This window comes from Sturnus vulgaris, chromosome 1 (assembly GCF_052056855.1).
Source record: "Sturnus vulgaris isolate bStuVul1 chromosome 1, bStuVul1.hap1, whole genome shotgun sequence".
NCBI lineage: Eukaryota > Metazoa > Chordata > Aves > Passeriformes > Sturnidae > Sturnus > Sturnus vulgaris.
The window spans coordinates 136690974-136711254 of NC_142243.1; the positions used below are offsets into that span (position 1 = coordinate 136690974).

General features: G+C 40.3%; 2 protein-coding genes across 2 annotated transcripts in view; one reads left to right on the plus strand and one right to left on the minus strand.

Moving 5' to 3' along the window:
- The window catches only part of SLC25A32 (solute carrier family 25 member 32), a 17451-nt gene extending 8267 nt beyond the window's left edge, over nucleotides 1-9184 (minus strand). The window contains exons 1-4 of the mRNA XM_014879342.2: nucleotides 8881-9184; nucleotides 5927-6077; nucleotides 4567-4652; nucleotides 3138-3298 (exon numbers count right to left, since the gene is read on the minus strand). Coding sequence (XP_014734828.2) covers nucleotides 3138-3298; nucleotides 4567-4652; nucleotides 5927-6077; nucleotides 8881-9157 — 675 coding nt within the window. The 5' untranslated portion in view covers nucleotides 9158-9184. The remainder of the gene's footprint in view (nucleotides 1-3137; nucleotides 3299-4566; nucleotides 4653-5926; nucleotides 6078-8880) is intronic.
- The window catches only part of DCAF13 (DDB1 and CUL4 associated factor 13), a 25242-nt gene continuing 14139 nt past the window's right edge, over nucleotides 9179-20281 (plus strand). Inside the window, exons 1-7 of the mRNA XM_014879340.2 lie at nucleotides 9179-9346; nucleotides 9961-10160; nucleotides 12282-12389; nucleotides 14107-14196; nucleotides 15102-15257; nucleotides 15958-16035; nucleotides 19862-19944. Of these exons, the coding sequence (XP_014734826.1) occupies nucleotides 9277-9346; nucleotides 9961-10160; nucleotides 12282-12389; nucleotides 14107-14196; nucleotides 15102-15257; nucleotides 15958-16035; nucleotides 19862-19944 (785 nt within the window). The 5' untranslated portion in view covers nucleotides 9179-9276. The remainder of the gene's footprint in view (nucleotides 9347-9960; nucleotides 10161-12281; nucleotides 12390-14106; nucleotides 14197-15101; nucleotides 15258-15957; nucleotides 16036-19861; nucleotides 19945-20281) is intronic.

Below are 20281 nucleotides of genomic sequence, written 5' to 3' on the forward strand. Positions count from 1 at the left end.
AACACAGGCAAACGTACACACTGGAAAAACTGTGCTTCTTAGTAAAGAAGCTAACAAAGTTCATTGGTGATGTGGTGCTCTAATCACTGCCTGAAGGGTTGGACAGCACTCAAGACAGAACAGCCTCTGCTGTATGTTTCAAAAGAATGCAGCAAATACTCCTTGTAATCTCTCCAGGGTTGCCTTCATTTGGGCTCTCAGTGTGTCAGAGACCTGCAGTATCTGAGTGCCCTGCTCTGACAACTTGTGCAGGCACTGAAGTTGCCATAAGCATCTTGATTCCTTCATGGTGAAAAATGTTACCATCTTTCATGTGAAAGCCACTTATGCTTACATCTCTGTTAGAACCTGCAATTTAAGTTAAAATCAAGATGGCCAAATCTCAATGGACTTTGCAATGTACAAGTACAAAGATATAGAAAGCTTACAAGCTTCATATTTACAAGAAGAAAAATAACAGAAGCAAAAGCATTGCATAATAAAGAGAACTAAGTGCCTTAGCCATTGGGGGACCAGAAAAAGTATTCTACTCCCATAGCATGGAATCTTGCCTACCAAAGGTGAAATAACAACACAGAATATATTATGTGCATATATACATATATATATGTGTCGAAATATATTTCACTTGGTAACAAGAACACATTACTGTTACGACTTTTGTGGTTGTCAGCACACTACGTAATTATTCTCAGTCTTGATGAACGTGGATTTTACTTTAATCTCCTTAAATTTTCTACACTTCCTGTGTATTTTATTCTTGTTTATTAAACATTGCTCTGTTTTCAACTGCTGCTTCTATATCATCAATGAAAGAGAATAAAAAAATGCACATACAGAAATACAGAGGCCATGAAGGATGTTAGTTGCATTTCTGACTGATATCTTAGTAGTCAGTCACTTTAGATTATACATCTAACAATTTCTCAAGAGCTCAGAGATAATTTATGTTTTCCTAAAAGCATCAATCCTACAATCTTACAACTATTTTACCATGTTTGGTCACTCCTACCTTATGCTTGAAAAGAACAACAGCATTCATGACATGAAGATAGTTGCATGACACTCAACTTCACAGCAAAGTAAATTTTTTAGAGCTCAGATCTCCAGCAGATCCATGGGTGTAATTTCATAACCCCAAGCTGTTTTTTTAATTCAGCCTGGTGTGCAGCAAAGCAGTTCTGTTCCCAGTCTTCACGGGGATGGAGGCCAAAAGTCAAAGCCCAATGGATGGAGGGTGTGGAAGATCAATGACTGGGTGATTACTGGGATAATGAATGAAGGAAACTCCTCCTGCCTTTTCAGAACTGGGCCAAGCTCAAGAGGAACAACTTACCGAGAAACTCAGACTCAGACAAACTATATTTGATGAACAATCAATACCCAGCAGAGCTAATAAAGACAGCTTTGATCCCTGGTAGAAAGATTGATATAGGCTGACATTACCAGTTTGTATCTCAAAGGACTGAAAGGATTTGCTCATATCAGTAACAGCATCTGTGCAATAAAGAGCAATACTGAATAGCTTGGTCAGATATACCATTCTTTAGAAGACAAATCTCAAACAGAAAGAATCTCTTTCCATATTTTATTTCCAATTCTATCTGAGACAGTTGTTCTATTCGAGATCCCTTCGTTTACTCTAAGGTGGTACTATCTGAGATCCTCTTATCTGCTGTAAGGAAAGCTATCTGAAGTGAAGATTATGAGAAAAAGAAGATCATTGTGTGTACTACAACTCCTGTGACTCAGGGCAATTAACAAAGCTTTAGCTGTACAATTTCAAATAGAGCAAGAAAAATAAAAACTCCCCCAAACACTGAAAAGGAGGAAGGCTAAAACTAAAGTACAAGTCAAAGAGCCACCTGAAGAGGTGACTTCTTCCCCAGTATAGACAAGGCTGAGAGAATCCTGATGTGCACACTTATGTAGGTCACTCAAGACCTATTTAGGTCACCTTCTTTGCAGATTTAAGCAAATAATTTGCTCTTTTAAAGGAAGTAGCTGCTTTAGTCCCACACTTGCAGATTAACACTACAAAGAAGTGTCTAGTGCCAAAGGCGACACATGCTACACACACGAATAATCTGAAAAGAAGGGTGGAAGGATATCTTAAAACCTAACAGATCCAAGACATCAGAACTTATCTACATGGAACAGAGCAGACATCCCGGCAGGCAAATCATAAATCCTGACAATTTCAATTTAGGGATAAGTAAGGTGCCTTGCCCCTAGTGTTAGAATTTGGCATTCATTGCCATGAAGTACACAAGTCTTAGAGAACAGGAAAGATTACATTTTTCACTGAAAATAAAAGAAGCCAATATTCAGTAATCCGGACAATTTCTAAGAGAAAGTGGTCTTGTTCCCTGTCCCTGGCAGCGATCAAGGCCAGGCTGGATGGGGCTCTGAGCAGCCTGAGCACCTAGTAGAAGGTGCCCCTGCCCATAGCAGGGGTATTGGAACAAGAAGGTCTTTAACCTTCCAACCCAAGCCATTCTATGCTTCTGCAGCATTACTTGCAGAAGAGCCAGACTGAACTAAAAGAAGTTTCTTCACAACTTCCAGGCACTGATGAATGCATTTTGATGTCCTGACCTGAAGGGAGGAGACAAAAAGCTGAAATCTTGTTGCCATCTGTTTCCCTAAACTAAAGGAAAAAAAAAAACCCCACAAATATGCAGACCATATTTAGAAGTCTGCAAATTTAATGTATCCAGAGATGACAGATTACAGACATCAATAACCAGAGGGCAAATAAACAGTTGTGAAACTAACCATTGTGGAAGAAAAAACTAGCAAATACTTTAGTCATGTTATCTTCCAGAAGATGTTAGAAATACAGAGGGTAAAGGATAAAATGCAAGGAAGTGCTAGCAGCAACATAGATTACTTGTTGCTGCCCTGCTTATCAAAATTCTAATTATAGGAAGATTCAAAAAAATTACAAAGCAGTTTATCAACAGTATAATGGCTTTTCTTCTGACTAAGCCTTTTTGCTGCAGTTCAATGGGAAAGACGCACAGAATGAAAATGACCTATTACAATTTTTTCTTTTAATAGACAAATATTTAGAAGTCTCACCATGCTACTGGATGGTGCCAGGCAATCCTGGATTTTTTCTAAAATGTGATTACCTTGTATAAGCCACGTACGCCCTCTGTCTTGTATATCTTCACAAGAGCATCAAGCATTCCTCTGTACTGCCGCTTGGATGGATCCACGCCAGCGTTGTACTGCAGCACAAGGCGAGTCTTGGTCACCCATATTGGGTTTGTAATGCAGAGAGTCATGGCTCCTGAGAACAGACAGAAGTTACACTCATTGTTATGCCAACTCCACAGATTGTCCCAGTTTATATATATAACAATATATATTATTCACATTATATATATATATGTAATATATATAACAATATAACACAGGCTTCTACAATGACAAAACTACTTCTCCTACCAGAGTACTCATACTGTTTAAAACACTAAGTTTATGCCCTCTATTGCTCCTTCTCTCTTCCTTCAAAGCTCACAGTCAAGTCCAATTCACTCCTGCTGGGGGTATTGTGCAGGGCAAAAAAGCATTTTTGCATGTTCCCAGTACAGTCCCTTTTTTTGCTTCACCTTTCCACAGTTAATAGTATAATCTGAAGTAGACAGGAAATGTAATTTCTTAATGTACCACTGATCATCCGAGTTATTCTTCAGTATACAATAATTCAAAACTTAATGGACACCTCAGTGATAAAAATTTGCTTCATAATATTGACAGGTTAATAATAACAACCTGTAATAACTTTACAGGTTATTGAAAATATCATTGTAGCAGAATCCATTACTGTGTTTCAGGTCAAACAATATGCCTTATATTTCAACATTAAATGAATGCTTCAAAATCCTAATAAAAAGTCTTCCAAATTGCCTGTACAGCAGATAGAGACAGGACAAGGGGGAATGATTAAAACTGAAAGAGAGCAGGTTTAAGTTAGATATGAGGCAGAAATTCTTTAATGTGATGGTGGTGAGGCAGTGGAGCAGGCTGCCCAGAGAAGCTGTGGATGCCCCATCTCTGGAAGTGTTCAAGACCAGGCTGGATGGGGCTTTGAGCAACCTGATCCAGTGGGAGGTGTCCCAGACAATGACAGATGGTTGGAATTAGATTATTTTTAAGGTCCTTTCCAACCCAGACCATTCCATGATTCAACAGGCCACGTCCTTTCCAGGTCCAAGTGCTAAACTTTTAACAAGTTAGCAATCTGATAGCAGCACATATTTATCATTACATTTTGGGCCCCTATACAGTACTAAATATGGAAAGTGCTTATAGAGAATGAAAACAAGGACAAAAGACATTTTGACCACTGCTAATTCTGTGCAAAACTGAAGGACCACAGTGACCCAACTATTTGTGCCAGACCTCTTTGTTTTATTTACAGACAACAAACTATTGCATTTGGGCTGGAACACTTACACTTGCCACCTGTAAGAAAAAGCTGCAGTGACACAGAAAGGCAGGTAGCAGAATATGGAAGGGCTACAAGGGAACATTAATCTTTGCATTTAACCTTACCAGCCTCTGCAGCTGACACCAGGTGCTCACTCGCACTGAGACTTTCCATCTTCCCTTCCTTCTTGTAAGCTTTGATAGCATTGTAACTGGAAAATATACAACATAATTTAGTAAAGGTGAAAACAGACCTACATCACAAAAAACACATGTCCAGAATGACATACCTAACTTAAAATCATGGCATACACAGCCTCTCAAGAAAAAGCACCTAAACTACCTTTGTTTAATTGATTAATTGGTCTCTGAGCAGTTAGCTCTTTCAAGTGAACTATGGTAATATATATTTAAATTGGATAATTAAACTGTCAGTATCAATGGGACTGCATATTGAAATTATTAAATTATATATTTTATATATATATTCATAAAAGATATTAATATAATATTACATATCTATAAATATATTATATATACATAGTAAAATAATATTTATTATATGATTACATATATAAAATATGTAATAATTATATATAATGTATAATATACAGTTTTATTTTATATATAATATATAATTATTATACAGTATATATATAATTATACATCTAAAATATAATTATTAACTGGAGATCAAGAATTCAGTTCTAAAAGAAGTTTATTGGAAACCACAGCATTAGGTAGCTACCCTCTAGCTCAGACATACACTAAGCTTTCTTCTCTTGGTCCAGTTTGCAATCTTTGTGAATTAAGAAACTGTCAACAGAAGATGAACTCTCAATAACAATCTGCAGCAAAGCTTAAGGACTAAAGTACAACAATAACAGAGTCTAGACAACTGACAAGTGATTTTTGCATAGGCATGCCAGCTAACTAAAATGTCCCTAAAATGTTCCTAACTAAAACAGTCCCTAAAATATTTCAAGTAATAGGGATAAGCAGTAACCCAAGTCACAGTAACAGAGCTAACAAAGTAGAATATTAAAAACGGCTTTAAAAGCAAAGTCCAACAACTGACAAAAACAATGAAAAAGCTGTCACTAAAATGATTACAAAGGAACATTTAGTTTTAGTAGAAAACTTCACGCTCTTTAATTTTTAAGAAATCAATTTAGATTCTTGCTTTCATGAGGTTTTAAGAACAGTGTATTGGCACTTTTAGAGAATTCTTTATGAATGATATCACTACCTCCCAAATTCCTTAGTATTTTCACAGCATCAAGGGAATGCATTGTACCAGACAAAGGAACAGGTCTTTGACTCAAATTGCTTAAATTCTAGAACAGCAAACATTAACAGACCTGGACTAGCCAAGAGAATGACAAGTTTGTAAGTCATTTAGCACATTTTTGTACCTCACAAAGATGCTGTGTATATCTGAACACTACATTGTGCAGGGTGTGACACATTTTAGGGTTCTACTTACAAGAAAAAGTAAAGTCCCCAGGAAGCCCCTGCTCCCACCATGTTTGGAGTTACCCCTTGATACAAGCCTCGTAGTCCTTCATGCTTCCAGACAGTGCTCATGCAGTGGAGAATCCCATTGTATTTTGGCCTCAGCTCCAATCCATCACTTACTGTGAAAGAAAGAAATTATAATGGAAACCTTTTCAGGAGGCAGAAAGTTCAACTGCATCCAAGCCAGCACAGAAATCCACACCTCTAAAGCAAGCAATAAATAAACATCAAACTTAATTGATCAACTATATTACAAGAGTATTATTTCACAAGTATGCAAGAGTTGGGGTTTACAGCTTTAGAAGCCTAGAGTTCAAGAAAAAAAAAAGGAAAAAGGGGGGTAAAAAGAAACAAAAATAAGAGATACCTCCTTGGCTCAGCAAGAGGAAAGTTCCTATTAACCTGACAAGGCTAAACAAATGCACTTTTATGCATTTTTGATGAGCAGCAAATTTCAAGTTTTCTGTCTCTTCTTTTTAGCACTCCAGCAATTTTGCATCATATTTCAAGTGAATTGGATGGGAACCTTGACATGTTTCTCTAAGTTGTTTAGACAAGACCCAAGTAACAACCCTTACATTCAAATTATCTCTTTAAAATGTTCTATAAAGCAATGGGTCACGTCTTACTAATTCCCAAGTCAGTTTTTACCAGAATACTCAAAGGTTTCTTCTCCCACATAAAAACAGCTGGTTTTCCAAATATTCAGAACATGTCACTTCAAAAATATAGAAAACACACAAGCTTTTGCCTGAAGATCATGTAGAACATGGATATCCACAAAACTTGGAGTAGTAACTACTACTGCTCCTACCATAACAGCAAGAGAGTAAGTTGATTACTGATGACATATGTGATACATATGTGATATGGTCCATGGTGGGATGACAAGAGGTAACAGACATAAGCTGAAATACAGGGAATTCTGACAAGAACTTTTCATCCAGCAGAGTGGCCAAATACTTGAACAAGTTGCCTGAAGAGCATCTTTAGAGCTACTCAAAACTCCAGTACACTACGACTGAACAAAGTGATCTAAGCAGAGCTTATCTGAGTAGGGGGTGAACTCCTTAACTCTCTTCTGACCTAAATTATTCTATGATGCCAACATAGCAGCAGCTTTCATTCTTAATATAGACATATGGCTAGACTGCAACTGTACTGAAAATTATCTCCAAGTTTTACAAGAAGTGTAGTTTTTGTGTCCCCATCAAAATTAATCCTGGTAAACAGGTGTTTCTGTTCAGTGCCACATGTATTATTCATTCTCCTTGAACTCTGTGTCTGGTACTGCACATTGTGACAGACTTCAGCACCAAAGACAAAATTATTTTGCTGAGCACAGTGTGACAAGGCCTCAACACCCTGACAACCACCCAGAACTATAACACAATCATCTCTTTTCTCCTTCCTGAATAAATGCTGCTAGACCCTTCCCAAAGACATTTGTGAAATTTTTTACCATGCAGACACTAGATCAAGTTTATAAACATATTAAACAACACGGGAAATCAGAGACACAAATGCAAGTCTTTCTGTCAATGATGCTGCCAAGAATCTTCACAACATTCATTTCTGATATTGGCTCCTGCTCCCTGGTTGAAGAAAAAACATAGGAATTGTTATTTTCAACCCAAAGAAGCATGTGAAAGTACATGACCTCCAAAAGCCACCTAATCCAAACCTGTACTCAAACCAGATCTAATTAGATCTGGTTACTTAAGGACACGACCAGCTGACTCCTGAATGTTTCCATGGCTGGAGAGATTACAGCCTCTCTGGGCAACTTTTTCCAGTATTTGACCATTCTCACAATAAAATAACTGGAACTTTCCCTGCTCATGCTTGCGCCTGCTCCTTTTTGGCCCACTAACTATGTCCAAGAATCTGACTTTACCTGCTCTGTGTCTTCCAATAACACTGTCACAGACTGCAAGTTTAGCTCCCCTCAGCCCTTCCTCTCTGATGCCAAACTGAGCCTGTTCTGTCAGCCCGTGCTATGCCATGTGCTCCAGCCCCTTCACCAGCCTGGTGGCCTCCACTACAATCACACCAGTTTATCACCTTCCTTCCTTGTCTGGGAGAGCCCCAAACTAGACATGGTACTTTGATGTATTCTTACAAATAGAAAACAGAGAAAAGAGCCCTTCTGCTGGCTATGCTTTTCATAATGCAGCCCAGGATGTACCCAAGTAGGACATGCAATGCTTTACATTTTGTGAAATGTCTCTGTCATGGTTTGATTTTGAGATCTTAAAATATCCATGTGTCTATTTAAGAAAATAACAAAAAGATATAGTAAAACGTTTCAACCTCTCTAAAAGAGAATATGATAAATGGGGGGCAAGTTTCCTAAATCAGCAGAAAAGTCAATAGAAGTCACCACGTTTACCTATGGAAAAACAAACTAATCAAAGAGTTTTCTGCAAAATAATACCGCTATTGTTAACGACCAAGGTTATTCAAAAACTACCGTTAGGCTTTGAGTGTTGAAAATCGGTGGCATAAAGGTGCACTTTGACCGCGGGCTTGGGACAAGGCTGTTAGCGGCAGTGAGTGCTCCGCTGTCCTCTGGCACCGGTGGTCACGGAAGGGCGGGAAGAGGCTGGCAGGCTCTGCTCTGCCTGGGAACAGCTCGAGGCACAGCGCACATTTCACAGTCCCGACCACCGACAAGAAGGGAATAGCAGGGAAGAGAATGGGAGACCGTCCCTTTGGCCTTATGGCCAGTTTATTCCAAGCCGTGGGGCTGCCCCGCCGGCACCGGGGCGCTGCAGCCGCGCACGAGGCGGGCAGAACAGCGCGGGCATTGGGCAGGAAGTGCGGCAGGACCCGGGCAGGTCCTGGGCCGGGCCTGGCGAGCTCGGGCACGCCAGGGCGTCTTTAGCGCAGGACGGCGGGGGGCGGCGGGTCCGGCCTCACCTGCGAAGCGGATCTTGACGAGGTCCAGCGGGTGCAGCGCCAGGGTGGACAGGACGCCGCCGCTCATTCCCGCCGCCAGGTTCTCCAGCCGCACATGCCGCAGCACGGAGCGCGCCGGCGGTTCCCAGGACGGCGGTTCCCAGGACGGCGGTTCCCGTGACAGCGGTTCCCGTGACAGCGGTTCCCGTGACAGCGGCTCCCGGGGCAGCGGCTCCCGGGGCAGCGGCTCCCGGGGCAGCGGCTCGCGCGCCGCGCACGCGAGGCCCGCGGCGCCCATGGCCGGCTGCGCGCGCACAGGTGGGCGGGACCGCGTCGGGGCTCGCGCCCTAGCGCGAGATCGGCCCGCGCGGTGCGTCCGGTCACGTGTGCGCGCGGGGCCTGCGGTGCGGCGGCGCGATGAAGGTGAAGGTGCTGAGCCGCAACCCCGATGACTACGTGAGGGAGACTAAGCTGGACCTGCAGCGCGGTGAGCGAGGTTCCGGGACTGGCCCTCTGCCCGGCCGGCACGGCACAGCCCGCCCGGAAGGGATGAGACCGGCGGCGCAGGAGGGAGGAAGGCAGGAAGGCGTTCGGGCGCCCGTGGTCCGCGTCCCGCCCCACCCCACTCCGCTCGCCGCTGCGCTGGTGCCCACTGGCAGCGAGAATCGGAGAGCTCGGGCACCGAGAGTGGGCTTTGGGCTTCCCTCCTTCTGAGCGGCGGGAGTTTTCCCCGCTGGTGCCGGTCCCAGGCCAGGATTCGCGTGCGGTTCCCTCGCCGGGCCCCGGGACTGCCGGAAGCGGCATCGCGGGGTGGCAGAGCCTGGGCTGGGAGCGGCGTCAGAGCAGGAGGGCAACTTCTTTAAAACTGTCACTCATTATCATATCATAACAGACTGTCTAAAAAGTCCATATCTTTCTCATAGCCCCCTTTAAGTACTGAAAGACCACAGTGAGGCTCTACCCGGAGCCTTCTTTTCTCCAGGCTGAACAGCCCCAGCTCTCACAGCCTTTCCTCACGGGCGAGGTAGTCCATCCCTCTGATCATCTCTCCTCTGGACCTGCTCCAGCATGGGTTTCTAATATGTGTTCTTTCTGTTGCAGTTCCAAGGAACTATGACCCTGCATTGCATCCATTTGAGGTTGCACGAGAGTACGTAAGAGCTCTGAATGCCACAAAGCTAGAACGTGTGTTTGCAAAACCCTTTCTTAGTTCGCTTGATGGCCACAGAGATGGAGTTAATTGCATGGCCAAACACCCAAAAAGTTTGTCTACAGTACTGTCTGGAGCTTGTGATGGAGAGGTAAGCTTAAAAACCACAACAAAGAAGTTACATTATTTTCTTTATTCTCTTTTGTGTTTTGTTAGGTTGTTTGGTTGGTTTTGTCACGCTTTACTTTTCTGTTATTGTTCATCGTGTTATCTTCATCCTCTCTCAGAAGATGAACCTTTTTGCTGTTCTATAACTCTGCCACTGTACAGGGGAGACAAACTAGTGAAAGGTTCATGGGTTGAGATAAGGACAGGGAGGGATCACTCACCTATTACCACCAAGGACAAAACAGACTGAACTTGGGGTTATTAATTGAATTTATCATTAATAAACTTAGAACAGAATAATGAGAAGAAAAATAAGACCTTGAAACTATCTTTCTCCCACCCCTCCCTCCCTCCCAGGCTCTTTCTTCTCTTCCCCAGCAGCACAGGGAAATGGGGAAGGGGGTTACTGTCAGTTCATTACAAGTTGTTCCTGCCTCTACTCAGGGAGAGGAGGTGTTCTGCTGTTCCACCAGGGGTTCTTCCCATGGGAGATAGTTCTCCATGAGCTTCTCCAGTGTGAATCCTTTCCACAGGCTGCAGCTTTTCATGAATTGCTGCTGTGTAGATGACTGTTCTGCATTGTGCAATCCTTCAAGAACAGGCTGCTCCAGCGTGCGTCCCCCACAGGTTAATAAGTCCTAGGCAACCTGCACCAGTGTGTGGGCTCCTGTCTCCATGGGTCCAGAGGTCCCTGCCAGAAGCCTGCTCCAGCGAGGGCTTGCTGTGGATCACAGCCTTCTTTGGGTGCATCTGGCCTCAGTCTTCTCCACAGGTGCACCTGATCTCTTCATTCCCATTAACCTCCTCCATGGGTGCCAGGGACACAGCTGCCTCACCATTGTCTTCATGACAGTCTGTAGGGGAACCTCAGCTCTTCCCCCTCCTTCTTCCCTCCTCTCGGTGTCTGCAGAGTTATTGCTCTCACGTGTTCTTGCTCCTCTCTTCTCTGAGTGCAGTTACATCTGCCCACTAACTTTTATTCCCTCTTATCACAGAGTTGTTACCACCATTTCTTACTAGCCTGGCCTTGGCCAGTGGTGGGTCCATATGGTAACTGGGTGGCATTGGCTCTGCTGGATGTGGAGGAAGATTCCAGCAGCTTCTCACAGAAGCCCCCCCTGTAGACTCCCACTACCAAAACCTGGCTATGCAAACCCATTATATGTTGTGATTGCTTTTTGCTGCCCACATGACCCCCACACTCCTCCTCCTAAAGAAGTTAAACGGCCAGATTAGCTAGGGGGAAGGGGCACACAACCAAAAATTTCTTGGAATAACAATTTTTCAAACTGCCTAAAAGAGGCTAACCCTATATATGTATTTGATTGTTTTATGTAAATGTTATAAATAGCAATCACCACTTTAATTGGAACTAGTTGCAGAAAAAATTACCTGTCTTTTCTGAATTCCCTGTCTTTTCTTACCTTTCCATGGCTCATTTGATAGTACTTGAATACTTTAAAGGTATCTTATGGGCATTTAGTTGCTTTTCTCTTTTTATAAAAAGTGCATGTCATGCACCAGTATAAGGGAGGTTAAACTTTTCAGAGAAAAAACAAATTTCTATGAAAATTTAGCCAGATTTCTTATCCACTGGTAGAGGGAGTAAAGTACTGGGTAGTGTAAATAAATAAAAATGTAAAAAATGACCTCCATTTCTTCGTTGTTTTTTTTAATGAGCCCAAAAGCTTTGAAACAGAAGCCTCTGTGAGAGGTGGACATCTATAGAAAATGTAGTACAGCAACTGGACTGAAAAAATTCTGTTGGCTCCAAATTTATTTGTGCTTTTGTCTTTAAAGGGGTATTTTTTGCTAAATTAGTAACTGCTGCTGTTTTTAGCAAGCATTCTAGTTGAAAAATAGGAGAGTGCAAAATGCAGCAAGTATGCAGCTTAGATCAGGGGAGAGGGTAGGAATGAAAGAGCCTCACTTTTAAAATTATTTTTCAAGAAAGAAATAATTAGTTTAATGATAAAATCTGACCAGTGTCCAAGCCAACTCTGCCATTTCATTACAACATGTGTGATCTCTTGTTCTTGAATTGTGAACTGCAGCTGTGGGCTGTGGAAAGCTTACAGAATATTTGCTCTTTTGTTTTTATCAGGTTAAAATTTGGAACTTGACCAAACGACAGTGTATCCGCACTATACAAGCCCATGAAGGCTTTGTTCGAGGCATGTGTGCCCGTTTCTGTGGTACATCATTCTTCACTGTAAGTATTACGTGTCTCCTTAACAGTGCAGCAGCACAGAGTACCTGTTCACCATCTGTTTTCCACTGAGAAACTTGCTCTCTGCCATGGAATATTTAAATATTGTATGAGTACACTTATTAAATATGTTGGTGAACCCAACAGTTCTATTTACAATGATATTTTTTCTGATGCTTTGGTACAGATGTCATTCAAAACCATCGAAGGGATAAATACCAGAAAATAGCTGACAGATGGGCATGTAATTAAAACTCGAGTAAACTAGTTTTCATTAAAGTAGTAAATGGATTATGTTCATTGAAAGACGTGAAAGCATGTAAAGAAGTAACCATTTGCATATACTATGATTAAAAATGATCTCATTAAGTTAAATCATTCTGTGTGAGTAAAGCTTTATTAATTCATAACAACCTCAACAGATTCAGTTGCATGTAAACTGCTTGGAAATAGTATGTCTTCCTGTTGGCATTAAAACAGTTCTAAGATAACACAAGAACTGTTTTTGAAAACTGAAAGTGTCCTGAGGTTGTTTCATTTGAACTGGTCATAGAAGAGACATTTTCACTACAGTATATTTATCTAAGATTTATACCAGGTCACAGGGACAGAAGTTAGGATATAGGGAAAGTCACAGTAAAAATCATAAGTGACTCCAAGTTAGTTACTACCCTTTTGACAATCTGTCTGCCTGAAAATTGAGAGAGGGAGAGAAGAAACAGTAGTAGTGTATTCAGGGAGGGGAAGATAAACTTGTAAAGCTAACATTTTTTTAGGCCTGTTTGAATGATCCAGGTCACTGCACAGCCATGCAAAAGCTTGTGCTGGCATTAGTGCAAGAGGTAGAACAAAATTTGGAACAGGCAACCAGAGCAACTGAGGTGGAAAGGGCCTTTTAACTCATCCGAGTGATTTCCAGAAGATAATTTGCAGTTTAGAGTACCAGTTGATTAAAAATCACAAAATGTAGCCTTATAAAATAGCCGTCATTCCAGCTCACCTTTTTCCTATTCAGCTATCTGTTTCAGAAACTGGAAAAGCTTTTTGGGTCAAGATAGACAGTGGAATTGGTGAAGGAAAGGTGGTGGTGGGATACAAGTGACAAACTGGGAATCAGTTGCCTGCTCTCAGAAGTCGACAGATCTCCAGACAATCTGAGCAGCAGCCACTGTGGAGCCAGGCCCCACCTCCTCTTTGTGCTCCCAGTACTGCAGCTTTTATTTCAGAGCATTGTTCTATGGTATGGAATACTCCTTTGGCCAGTCCAGGACATCTGTCGTGCCTGTGTCCCCTCCCTGTGTGCTGCCCACCCCAAGCCTGTTTGCTGGGGGGTGAGGCAGGGATGGTGGAGACAGTGGGAGCAGGGGGAAATGCCTCGGCACCCAGCAAGCACAGCCAAGGCTTGGGTGCTGTATCAGCACTGTTTCAGCCACAAATAAAAAAAAAACAAACAAACCACACAGTGCCAGGTGGGCTGCTATGAAGACTGTTCACTCCAGTCAGCCTCCTATACATGTTTTAACAACATATTATGATCAGGAGAGCTATTCTGTAGCTTGGAGGTATAAAATGGAGCAGTGAACAGGCAGGATGAAGCATGTGTGTATATCACAGAGTGTTTTTTTTAAAGGATGCATGTATTTAATTGCAAAGCCCATCTAGCAAAATAAAAGGGAATATATTTACATAAAACTGTACATGATTTCTCCAATATTTCCAGGTTGGTGATGACAAAACTGTGAAGCAGTGGAAAATGGAGGGCCCAGAATATGGAGAAGAAGAAGAACCTATTCATACAATTCTTGGAAAGGTAGTAAATCTGAGTTTTGATTTTTCCATGCCTCTTCTTTTGAATTAAGTTTGAATAATTTCTTATCTGGCTTTTGAAGGAGAAAGAAATAGTTTGATATCCCCTGTTATTATAATGGGTTGTAATTTGATGGCATCAAATTTTATAATGCTATTTTAAAGTATCTTCATGTTTTTATTACACTTATTTTACATGTAACCAGAAAGGACTCCTTGAATGCCACCAGAGACTGCTTACCTCTGTCTGTACTCATTATCCCTTTCATGCACACTGGTTGTATTTCTCTGTCTCTTCAGACATGTGTTAGTGCTTAGTCTGCATTAAATAACTTACTTTTCATGCCAATAACTCACAGCCATTCTGTACCAAGTACTAACTTTACATCTTTCTTATTGACAAAAGCAGTCCAAAAATATATATTTTGGCACTTTGAATTTATGATAAACTTATGCTAGGAAAAACATTAAATGCTTTTTTCAAATGCACAGTTTGAAACTCTTTAGTTATTGCTGTGTCTGTGGAATCTATTTAAGTCCCCACTGAAAATACAGTTGTGCTCTTAAAATTTTCATTTGCTTTAAAATCAGCCAGGATTTTGTAAATGTGCCTTTAGTGCCAACTCCACTGTAAATTAACAACAAATGCTTACATGCACCTTAAATGAAAATGAAACTTGGCTACTGGAAGGGGTACATCCAATAAGGCTTAACTTCAGATAGAACTGGTGAGTTAATTTTCAGTAATATAAATGAGAAAAACCATGTGAGACTCCATATGCAATGATTTGTTGATTTTTTTTTTCTAACTGAACGTACTTGAGTATTTATGCATGCAGTTGGGTTTTAATTTTTTTTTTCTTTTTTCTTTTTTTTTTTTTTTTAATTTTTTTCCCTTCTCTCCTAAAGACAGTGTTTACAGGAATTGATCACCACTGGAAGGAACCTGTTTTTGCTACCTGTGGTCATCAAGTGGACATTTGGGATGAACAAAGGACAAGCCCCAAGTGTTCTCTGACTTGGGGTTTTGATAGCATAAGCAGTGTAAAATTTAATCCCATTGAGGTAATGCTTGTGTTATATCTTGGAAATTATATTTTTCTTGAGCAGTATGAGATAAAATTGTGTAAACAGAGTTTATGAGATTTTTTCTTCCAAATTTAGATTTTATGTTTTAATAGAATATGTAGGAGGACGTATACATAGATTTTGATGGGTGAATTATTTTGGAATGTAGTACCATATAATTTTATCTTCCTATCTTTTGTCTCTGTTAGTGTGGGAGAGGAGAAATAGGAACAGGGCAGTCTCCATTCTGCCCACAACAATATGTTGTACCTCAGTCATAGAGTGTGGCACTTAAGTGGCTGTGGAGCTGCCAGTTCATCTGTTCCGGTATTGTACTACCTGTGACTGAGACTTCTCACCCTCTCCGTGGCAAAACAATTGCATTTGATCTTTTACAACACTTCCTATTATACCCCTTGACTGGGTTATACTCATAAAAAAAGTGATTATTGGGAATTGTCTGCTAGTTTTGAAGTAGACAGCACTGCATGGATTCTGAATCTTACAGGGAAAACTGTTGAAAATGTTTGTGCTAGGTAATTAGCTGTACAGAAAAAATGATGAATGTATTTCCTTGATTGAAAAAGAAACTCATGACCAGCTTTGTAAAATAGCCTAGGTATCTGATGTAAGCTGTTAACCACACTCCAGAAATATTTTAAAGACTATACACACTGGTTTTGGTTTTTTTCCCCAGACTTACCTTTTGGGAAGCTGTGCTTCTGACAGAAATATTGTGCTATATGATATGAGAAAATCAACTCCATTAAAGAAGGTAATATTTTTCTTTTTAAGATTAATTACTGGTGCTCATAATCATACTGAATATGTTAGTAGCCTGTAACTGTTGGTGACAGTAAAGAACAGGAAGCTCTGAATTCTGAGTTCACTGAGTTTTCATTGTCTGAGTCTTGAGTTTGAATTAATGTTGGGATTTAAACAATGCAGAGTTAGAAGGACCTTTTTCTGCATTCAGACAGGCTGTCATGCTCAGTTTGTTGTAATTCGTGATCAAGTGCCTGACCTGACAGCAATTTCACAGTAAGAACTTTATGTTCCTGCATTGCATTCTGTCTGTGTATATGTGATTACTTTTTAATTTTTTTTTCCTCTTCCTTGCCAGAAGGAGACAAGGTAACTTCACCACTGGAGAGCGTTGCTCTTCATTTGAAAAGGTGTTTCTCCTTCAAAGGGAGATAAACCCTTCCCTATGCACCTACCATAACCACTTAGAAATCATTTGCAGTGTAATCAAAATAGTATTTTTACGTGGAACGTACCGGTGACGTAAAGATTCCTATTTAACAGAATATTTGCATTTATTTAGATAAAAAGCTGGTAATTCATACACACTTACCAAACCTCAATCAAGTTTAGTAGTTCTGAGCCCCAAAACTACCTTAACAATATTCCTCTTGAAATTCAGTATTTTGGCTTGTGAATATGCACTCATTGTTCTCCTGTGTTACGTACTGTCTGCAGTGCCATTGATCTGATACACACTAGAACATTAAAATTGTATTTAGTTACAAAAAGGAATGTTGTTGGCATAACAGTATTTCTCTCTCCCTATGCCCCAACAATTTTTAGTGGAGTTTCTCTTGGGCCACTGAGGCAGTGCTTATAAAAACTTGTCAGTGATGGCAGCTGAACACTTGGATGTTGAAATGAACACAGCCAGTGCTGTAGAGCTGCAGTTACAAGGTCAAACGGATGCAGTTTGATCCTTTGTGAACTAAGTTTACATATGTATATATGCTAAATATAGGACTGCACATATATGTGAATCTAGAATTATAGACTATGTGCACGTTTGTATTTGTGTATCTCATTGTAAGCAGCGTGCTGAGGTGCGTTTCTCGTTTCCTGCTGTAGGAATAAAACACTGTTTAGTAATTCCTTGCTTCCATGGGCATAATACTGGGTTTCCTCCTGGGATAGGGATAATTCTGCTGTGGAAAGGAGGTGAAATGTCCATTTCTGCATTCAGAGTTGAGAGCTCTGGAACTCCTAAGAGAAGGGGTTTGCTTATTAGAGGTACATTACTTAGGTACGGGCACTGGTTTCTGGCACTGCTGCTTTCCTGGGATTTGATCTACAGAGCAGTTGGAACTCAGTGGGAGTCCTTTCATTTCAGCTTTTCACATCATGAAGCAGTAGCTCTGTTGCCTGTTTGTCCTGAGTGTGGGTTTCAAAGCCTTAAGTTTTAAAAAGGGAGGGATGAGATGGTGAAATGCTATCTAGATTCAAAATAAGAACTAGTCTAAAAAAAGCTGGGAAGGATGAATGAAAGCAATTCTATTTAAAGACAAGAGGAAAGTGTGTTGATAGGAGTTGGTACACTTTAAAAGTCATTCTTGTGCATTCTGTGGAATCAGGAAAGCTTAGGGTAAAGATAGACTTTAGCATTTGAACAGCTGAAAGGAACTGTTTTTTCTCTTGATTGTTACATTCTTAGGTGTTCATCTCAACCAAATTCCTTGTAGGTAGTAAAGGAAGACAGGTTAATTATTTGAGTAATGTTTCTGTGTTAAAGTAATCTCAACATTTCCAGGCTGACATTATTTGTAAGCGACTATTCACGGTTAAAATAATAAAACCCGGAGAACCAAGTCTTCAGGGATTTCACGATTTTGACTTAATAAGGACTTAAACTTACCCATTTTATGAGAAGATGTACAATACATTAAAAATAGAGGTAAAAAATTGCTCTGGTGTGGGTTTAGATAGTTCTGAAATGCCATTATTAATGTATTTACAGCAACTTAAATCACTTCCAGCCCAGGTTGCCTTACACAGTTGTTATTAAACCTAATGCTAGAACTGTAGAGACAATTTCATTTTTTAGGCATTATTTTAATTACAAAAGCCACTGCTGTAATGAACTGAAGGCTTGTAAATTTCTGTGAAAAAATAGAGATTCAGAGCATGACAGAATTTGACTCCTTTTGAAAGAGCTGGATTTTTTGGCAATATTGCAGTTATTTTGTAACATGTTTTAAAGTATTTATTATACATATGGTGGTTCACATTAATTCTGTGCTCATTTTGCAGTGGCTGATAAACTTGTACAGGAAGGAATAAAGAACAGTCCTTGATTATTAACTTCCCAGTTTTTGTGAAGATCTATAACTAGAACAGTACTGAAATCTGAGCAAATTCTAGTGGTCACATTAGTGTTAACAGAGGACATTTCAGTGTCCACTTTTTAAATTAGAGATCACTTTAGAGATCTGTTGATTACATTCAGGTCTGGTTGCATGCAGTTCCTGAAAATAAGCGGTGTTCTGCAGCACAGACTTTATAATGAACAGGATGGTGTCACCTAGGAAATGAGGATTTAGGGAGAATGAGAATTAAAAGAATAGGCACACATTCATTGCAATTTTTTGGAGGGATGTTCAGTAAAGTCATCACTATTTACTTGTTCTGAGACTGTAAGGATTATAATTGTGCAACTATATGTTGTATGTGTGTAAATTTATGGTGTTTGGTGTAGTAAGCCAAGAACAAAAATGGGGTTTGAATACCATAGCATTAAACACCAAACTTCAGGATTTTTAAGTAGGATTATAACTGGCCTGGAGTATTATAGGAAATCTTGTTTAGAGTTGTTCAGTTTGTTAATAAGTTGCTCTGTAATTACACATCCACTTTGTGTCAGGCATACTGTATAGTTCTTATTTTCAAATAAATGATTGGAAGTTCCTCTCAGACTCAGCAGAAGCCAAAGCTACTGTGTCTGGTGTGTCAAATGACTTCCTTCCTGCCTTGCCTTGTTCCATGGGGGCCCAGCTGTCCTGCAAGGTGGGGATATCCAACATCCAGCTTGCTAATGCCTCTTGTCTAGCCTGCACTTAGCAAAGTAGAAGGGTTTTATTATGCTGTTATCAGCTGCCTTCCTCTCACTCCCGGGCCAACTGGCCTCTTTGTTGGCCATATGCTTACAAGCAGCAAGCAAATCTTACAAATGTGTGAGGAGTGATTCACTGCTGATACAGTGATAGTGCTGAGTAGGTGAGGACCCAGTAACTTCTGTGTACATTGCTTGGCACTTCTGCAAGAAATGGCAACTGCTCAGAAGAATTCCTGACCTGCAATTTTAGACAAAAAATAATGAAGGGGTAATAACTGGGAGAACATCAAAGTGGTACAATTGCTTTGTAAATGCTGGTTCACAGCTTCAATTAATGACTATATCCCTTGAAATATCCATTTAATTAGGTATGTCTGTAGATTACTTAACTAAAGGTTCCTGTAAATAGGACAGAGAACTGAAATTTTTCAGAAGTTCCAGATTTCCTTGTTGACCACTAGCAGATTGCCGTGTTAAATGACCACTTAGAAGAATTTGATTCTAAGATGATTTACAGAGGAAAACTTAATTGTTGTGTAGCCCAAAGCAGTAAACATGTAATGAGGGACAGGAGGTTCTTGGGTTTCACTTCTAACACTGCTGAGGAAGCATTCTGTCATGTACTGTTCCTCTGCCATAATTTTCTATCTACAAAGTGCTTGTCTTCGGGGGTATGTAGCAGTTTTGAACTACAGTGAGTATTTTACTGCCTATAACAAGGTAGCAATGTGTAAATATATTTCAGGTTATCTTGAACATGAGGACAAATACACTGTGTTGGAACCCTATGGAAGCTTTCATTTTTACTGCAGCAAATGAAGATTACAAGTAAGTGTAACCTTGCTTTTTCATAATCCTGGGCAAGGTTATGTTTTTCATCTGTATCTTGGTGATTTATGGTCATGCTAAAATAAATTTTTAAAATTTACTGAAACTCTAAATTTGAATTGCTTAATAACCTAGAGAATTATGGGCATGCTGATTTTAACAAATATGAATTGATAGTAGACTGCCTCTTTCTGTGTGTCTCAGTACATGGGGGGTAAAAAGCAGTGTAACTTAAAATAAATGCAGCTGAACCAATGGAAGTTTAACTTGAAATGGGCCCTGGAAAATAAGTACTGTTCGTCCAGTCTGAGGCAATATAAGTGTTTATTTTCTTGCC